This window comes from Rhinolophus sinicus, chromosome 7 (genome assembly GCF_057876585.1).
Source record: "Rhinolophus sinicus isolate RSI-liver-muscle chromosome 7, RSI-T2T, whole genome shotgun sequence".
NCBI lineage: Eukaryota > Metazoa > Chordata > Mammalia > Chiroptera > Rhinolophidae > Rhinolophus > Rhinolophus sinicus.
Genome location: NC_142507.1, coordinates 56,574,266 through 56,581,509, shown reverse-complemented (window position 1 = coordinate 56,581,509; position 7,244 = coordinate 56,574,266). Strand labels below are relative to the sequence as shown.

Genomic DNA, 7,244 nt, shown 5'->3' with positions numbered 1-7,244 from the left:
GTGCGAAGTAAAGCCAAACTCATACCCAGAACATGACCACCACCCCACTTCCAAAGCAGCAGAGATCCTATGTAAACATTTGCCACCAAAGGAATTGATCCCCTCACGATGTGGTACCGGACAAAGCAGTCAACACTGACTTCTGTTGCAAGTCAGGTGGACATCCAGCAGTAGCTGCACCGCATGGATAAGCGGACCCTGTGCTGTTAGGCCCCTGGGTAGCCATCGACGCCTCCCTGCTGGCGAGGTCGTGCTGCCAGCACTGTGGTGGTCGACGACAGAGGCAGGTGGGTCATTCTGTCTGCCTCTTACATGATGTATGTTCGATCACGGGCGTTCACACGTGTACAAAGATGTTCAGAGTTATTGCCCACTCGCTTAAGTCCAGACTGTCTCACAGGGTTTAGGTCACTGAGACGCGAGAACCTCCCAAGCGCCTAGAGCGTACGAAAGCGCCCAGCCGGGAGGGACTGGATCGGCGCACGGTGACGCACTTCCGGCCTTTGTGGGTCGTCGGATTCCCGGGGGCCGCTGTCCCGCCCGGGACCTGGAGCTTCCCTGGACCCCGAGGGTGAGTCTCAGGCCGGGTCCCTACCCGCCGGCTCCGCACCCTGCAGTGGGCGGGGAGGGGACGTCTGCGCAGGCGCGGCCCCGGCCCTCCCGCCGCGCGCGGCCGAGCTCGTCAGCCCATCTACAGCCACGCTGGGCGACGAGACCCTGACCGGCCGGGGTGGCCGGAGAGCCCCCGGGGGGGGGGGGGAGGGGGCTCCAACTGTGATTCTCGCTCCATGTCAGAAGCCCTGCATAACCATTAGCTTTATTTAACTGTTCACATTATGCAGTATTTGTCGCATCTATTTTTTCTTTAAGTATTTCAAAACAAATCACAAGCATCATGATTTGTCGCCCCAAAATAGGTCTGTATGTGCATCTCTAAAAATTAGCATACGTATTTTACGTACATAAGTTACAACCACAATATCATTAACACACTCAACGAAATGTGGGAGCATTCCATCTAACACCTAGTTCATATTCAGATTTCCCCTGGTCATCCTACAAATGTCTTTTGCAATTAGTTTGTACCAACCAAGATCCAAATAAAGACCATTCAGTGCATGTAATTATTTCTTTTAAGTTAACACAGAGATTAAGAAGCATGGAGTTCAGTGATTGCTGTATCTTTGGGGTTACGTGGGCTGCTTCTGTAGAAGCATGGTTTCATGGGGCAAACTATTGATCAGTTGGCATTCAAAGCTGTGTTTATTGGAATGAGTCATTCCAGACTGGCTGATTTTCAAAAGCTATGTGTTGTCACTAATTGACTTGCAAAACCATGTTCTCTGAAGTGAATTGTCCAGTGATTGCACAGACCAGTTCTGGCTATTTGATAGCACAGCTAGAAAACAATCAGTCTAGGAGTAAGAGCATCTTTTTTATTTTCTAACTTTAAAAGGTAGTTCTAAAGAATGTTACGAAGTGGTTGTAACCATTAAACTATCAGCATTCTTATTCACGTTCCATTCTGCTCCATATCCTTTTTTGCCAGATCAAGTCCCATGACAGCCCGGAATCACAGGGGGAGGGCACTACTGTGTACATGGCTACAGGGAAGGGTGAACAATTGGGGCCATTAATGTGTCCTGCCGTATTCTTTTTTTCCAGTATCTAAATATATAAGTAAAATCCTAGATACACTTTTTATTAACATAAATGCTAGCCTAATAGTCATTATTCCTATACTTTGCTTTTTTCACCAGTTTTTTATTTTTATTAATACACAATATTTTATCATCAGGTATCTCCTCCTAAATATTAAATCATAGAATCTTAAATCTGTGACCCCTTTGCCCTTCTAAGTGAAATCCAGAATGGGTTCAACAGAGGAACAGGATGGACTTAAGATTGTGAAGGTGGAGGAAGACCTTATCTGGGACCAAGAAACCTGCCTTCAAGAGAACAGCTTTTCTGGCCAGGAGGCCTCCCGCCAACTTTTCAGGCATTTTTGTTACCAAGAGACTCCTGGTCCCCGAGAAGCGCTGAGCCGGCTCCGGGAGCTCTGTCATCAGTGGCTGAGGCCAGACACACACAGCAAGGAGCAGATGCTGGAGCTGCTGGTGCTGGAGCAGTTCCTGAGCATCCTGCCCGGGGAGCTCCAGGCCTGGGTGCGAGCACAGCACCCGGAGAGCGGGGACGTGGCGGTGGCCGTGGTTGAAGATCTGGAGAGGGTGCTTAGTGAACCAGAGAACAAGGTGAGCGGAGGAAGCTGGGTTCCTAGACACTCAATAGTGAATGAAGGTTGAAGTTTGGTGACTTAGGTTAGTGCGCTAAAGCCATACGTATTAGTCCTCTGTTATTGCGTAACAAATTACCCTCAAGCCTTGAAAACTAAAAAAGCAAACAATATCTCAGTTTCTGAAAGTTGGCATTTATGGAGCTAGTTAGGAAGACCTCCCATGTAGTTGCAGTGAAGATGTCAGCCAAGACTACAGTCATCTGAAGACCTGACAGGCTGGCAGACCCACTGCTAAGACGGCTTCCTCCCATGATTGTTGGGAGGGGCCTCAGTCTCTCACTGGCTGTTGGCAGGAGGTCTTAGTAGTTTGCCATGTATGTTTCTCCCTAGGGCTCATTGAGTGTCCTCGTAACATGTCCGCTGGCTTCCCCAAGAGAGAATAATGCTTTTAGTGACTTAGTCTCAATGCTTTTCATGACCCAGTCTCAGAAGTTATATACCGTCACTTCTGCGACAGATTGTATTCAACAGAAATAAGCCATTAAGTACAACTCACACTCAGAGGGAAGGGAATTAGGCCGCATCTTTTAAAGGAAGGACTATCAACTTTTGAATATATTTTAAACCAGGGGTGTCGCAACTGCGGCCCGCAATCCATTTTTAATTGGCCTGCAGCAAATTCCAAAAATATATCTAGTTTACTTAAATAAACCAGGTGAGGCAATACGTACTTCACCTCAAGTGAGTGGCCTGGCTGTTTTTGTATTTTACCGCGTATGGCCCTTGGTAAAAAACGTTGAAATAAGTTTGGGCATCCCTGTTTTAAACCAGCACACCTTGTTGGGTCCCTTTTATTGTCCCCCTTCTCCCCTTGAGTGTGGAATTAAACTATGCCATTTCTCTACAAAATGTTTCATGTGGTTCTCTTTCATTGAGTACCAGCCTGGGATCCTGGAGTTCTTCTCTTATGCACACAAATATACCTACCTGCCTTCAGGCCCCAGGTTACAGACACGGACATCCTGACCTGCTCTCAGAGGATGTGGTGCATCTGAAGGCCAAGCAGGAATCAGCAGCCATCCAGCTTCAGTCCGTGGTGACACAGCTCAGATGTGAATCTTTTGGTCCCCACAAATTTGGAGAACATGGTAAGGGTTTTGATGGGTCCCTTCAGGGGACCTCTGGTGGTTTGTATAGGGTAATAGACTGTGGACTCGGGGGCCAAATTGTCTGGGTTGGAATTTAAGCACTGCCACTTATGGTAGTAGCTCTGGGACACTGGGCAGGTCATATGACCTCCCTGTGCCTTTAGTTTATGTGTTGATAAGATACGGATAATCATAGCACCTCAGTCATAGCATCGTTTGATACATGTGAAATACTCAGGACAGTGCCTGCTCGTGTACGTCCTCTCCGGGAGCCTCGTCTGCTTCTCTAGGTTACTTGCCAGCCCTTTCATCAGTGCTGATGACCCCTTACTCTGCTTGCCTCAGTATCCCCATTTAATCCGTTTTGCATTCCTAGAACGTGTGTTTGACATGGATCTTCCTATTCTCTATTCTATGGTTGTGCTCTTTCATAAAGGAAAGAGATGACATTGTTTGGTGTGTTTATTATTCCAGGTGTTGAAACTATACCTGAAATCCAGGAGTTGACATTGAAGCAAGAAGTATTAAAAGAAACGGAACATTTTGGGAACAGCCGACTCCAAAGAGATGTTCTTCTAGATTCTAAGTACAGAGGACCTTGTACACGTGAGAGCAGGGTAGAAAGGCAGAGGGGACATCCAACTGGAGAGAAGCAGAGAGGACATCCAACTGGAGAGAGACGTCACAGGTGTAGTGAATGTGGGAAAAACTTTACTCAGAATTCAGTCCTCATTCAGCACCAGAGAATCCACAGTGGGGAGAAGCCCTATGAGTGTGAAGAATGTGGGAAGACCTTCAGCCAGAGGTCGGGCCTGATTGAACATCAGCGGAGCCACACTGGAGAGAGGCCCTATCAATGTAAGGAGTGTGGGAAAGCCTTTAGTGCCAGCAATGGCCTCATCAGACACAGGAGAATCCACACGGGGGAGAAACCATATGAATGCAAACAGTGTGGGAAAGCATTCCGCCTGAGCTCTTACCTTGCTCAGCATCAGAGGATACACACAGGGGAGAAGCGCTATCGGTGTAAGGAGTGCGGGAAGGCCTTCAGTCAGAATGCAGGCCTCTTCCAGCATCTCCGAATCCACACTGGGGAGAAGCCCTACCAGTGCAGTCAGTGCGGTAAAGGCTTTAGCAGGCGAACACTCCTTATAAAACATCAGAGAAGCCACACTGGAGAGAGACCCTATGAGTGTGATGAGTGTGGGAAAGCCTTCAGTCATCACAGCAACCTCATTAGGCACTTCAGAATCCACACTGTTGCCAAACTGCACTGATTCTATAGACACCCAGGCCCCTAAGTTGGGCCATCTTGAAAGTACAGTTTTTCAAGTGTCTTATTTTTGTTCCTATCATGCTGGGGTTTTTTTTTGCTTTGAAATGAGTAGCTTGTCTGCAGACCAGATGCTGGTGTCTCATGGGTGGATAACTGTAGGTATGGATAACTATAGCCTCCTCATCCCTCATTCCTTGGTCCACTTCTAATGATTTCCCTTAAAAGAAACAAATCTTACCTGGAACTAAATTGGTATGGAGGTTCAATTCTTGAGTAATACTGACTACTGAACAATTCTAAAAGACTAGCATCTTTTTAGTAGTCTTTTTAAAAGAGTAGTACTCTTTTTAAAAGTGGGTAAATTCAAGGATATTCGGAGATTTTTTTTTTTTTTTCTGTAAAGGTTACATTTTAGGCACATTTAAGGTTTTGGAGAATAAAGAGTCATTTTCATTCCTAGAGGAAACCATTGCCATGGTCTCCCTAGGAATGCAATGGATGGTGTCTTTATCGGGAGGGGTGTCAAACTCATTAACCACCATTATCCATGGTGTGAAGCCTATAGTCTTGATGGTTTAGAAATCTAGGTCCCATTTGATACGCAAGTCCACATTCTCAGTGTGGGTCATTACCATATTTAAGGTTTCCATTTTTGTGATCAATGATGAGTAAGATAATACTTTAAAACCTTCCCAACGTACCTCGTTTATTCGGTCTTTTTTGTCAGCATTATTCCCCTGCTACTGCTGTTTGGAGGGCAGTTGGCCTCTGAATGCCACTGCGAGCAGTAGCAACGAAAAGAAGCCTCGACCTCAGGCAGCTTGCTGCTTATTTGGGAGACCAGCCTGCTCAGGCCATTGACTGTCAGGGTTAAACACACGGGTTCTGGAACCAGACTGTCCAGGTTCCAATGCTGCCTCTCCATTTGTGAGCTATATGCGTTAGGGTCCCTTACTTAAAGAAGACCTTACTATACTACGGTCTCCCCATCTATAAAATGCGGTAACTACCTTTCTCATAGGATATAGAACATTAAATCAATACAAACTTGTAAAGCACTTGAGACATACGTAATGCCATCTAATGAATGTAGGTGGAACTTTAAGTATGTTACAACTAAATAGGGTATTAAATGCCTCTGCTGATAGTCTCATGATACTTTTCTGCAATCAAAATCTGAATCAGAATTTTAAAGGAGAAATAAAAGTTCAGCTTAAAAGTTTTCTGTGTTAAACCTTTGTCTTTGAGGTTTATTTTATAAAGTTAAATACATACTCTTTAGCTAGCAAATTCCTGCTTACTCATCAGGTCTTGTTTCATGTACCTCCTCTGGACACCGCCTCTAACACTCCAAATTTCAGTTGGGTGCCTCTCCTGCAGGCTCCATCAGAGCTAAACGCACCTCATCAGACTGCATGGCAGTTCTGCGTTTCCTGTCTGCTGTACCCCATGTGACTCACTGTGGGGAGGGTTTTCTGCATTATGTACGATTGGATGGACAAGAGTGAGAAAATGCTCCTAAAAGTGGGAGAAAAGAAGAAAAATATGAAAGTAGGAAACTTCAAAAGGTGTCCCTGGAAAATACCGTCTTTTCAACACAACTATCTCTTGGCCACTCCTCCCTTATCAGTCATCACTTGATTCTCCAAACCCAGTTGTTGCTCCATACATACCTCCGTCTAGCTCATCCTAGCCTGTGACATCCTAAGAAAGTTTCGAATCCCTAATAACCTGCTCCCCACCCCTGGCAGACTCTACTTTCCTGCCGACATCCCTTGTGCTCTTCCTCCAAATTGGTCAGAAACCTGTTTGGGGCAGCAATGTGTCCAGGTCCAGGCCATGAGCCAGTCACCATAATCCCATTCCCCTCTTCTAGATACTCAATTTCCACCCTGTCTTGTAGCCAGAGATGGTCATGTGTCAGCCAAGTGAGAAAGAGGGGAAGACTGTTGGGGCTTCTGGGAAGGCTTGTGCTTTCTTGATACCAAGGACGGATAAGGCTCGAGGTACCCTTCTACCTCCTTTCTGCTCTAAATAGACACAGTACTTGGAGCTGTGGAAGCCACCTTGTGGTCATAGGTCGATAAACCAATACACTAAGGATGATGGGACAAAAAGACGCTAACACCTGGATCCTCCGGTATGAAAACTGAGTAATGCCAAATGTTGGAGAGGACGCTGAGATAAATACACCCTCATCTGGGTGTGTAGATGGTGCATTCTTTCTGCAAGTCAATTTAGCAGTACTGAATTAAATTTAGTAAAAACATGTCCTATGGTTCAGCAATTCTGCTCTTAGCATTGATCACCAAGAAACTCCCCGCCAGGAGGCATGTCTGAGGATGTTCAGTGTGGCACAGTCCTTATCGGTGGGGAGGTGCAGGCAATCTGGGGCCATCTCTGGGGAAGCTGAGAGGCAAACTGTGGTCAGTGTATGCCAGAGTACTATGCAGTGGTTCTAAGTAAAGGAATAAATGTATACACAGAAATACAGCTAGATCTTAAAATGTTATGCTGAGTGATGAAATAAGAAACAGAACAATATTCATGCATAATGTTACTTAAATAAAACATTTGCACATAA

The 7,244-nt window shown here is 45.9% G+C and overlaps 1 protein-coding gene across 2 annotated transcripts; it reads left to right on the top strand.

The window, feature by feature from the left end:
- The first annotated feature begins 477 nt into the window (after positions 1-477).
- On the top strand, positions 478-5,894 carry ZSCAN31 (zinc finger and SCAN domain containing 31). Of its 2 annotated transcripts, none has more exons than XM_019714146.3 (4): positions 478-571; positions 1,861-2,252; positions 3,234-3,384; positions 3,859-5,894. In XM_019714146.3, the coding sequence occupies exons 2-4, from the start codon at positions 1,872-1,874 to the stop codon at positions 4,659-4,661; spliced, it is 1,335 nt and encodes a 444-aa protein (XP_019569705.3). In that variant the 5' UTR covers positions 478-571; positions 1,861-1,871; the 3' UTR covers positions 4,662-5,894. The 2 variants fall into 2 exon arrangements, with proteins under 2 accessions (XP_019569705.3, XP_019569707.3); XM_019714148.3 differs by having other exon boundaries at positions 482-571; positions 1,799-2,252.
- Positions 5,895-7,244: the final 1,350 nt, after the last annotated feature.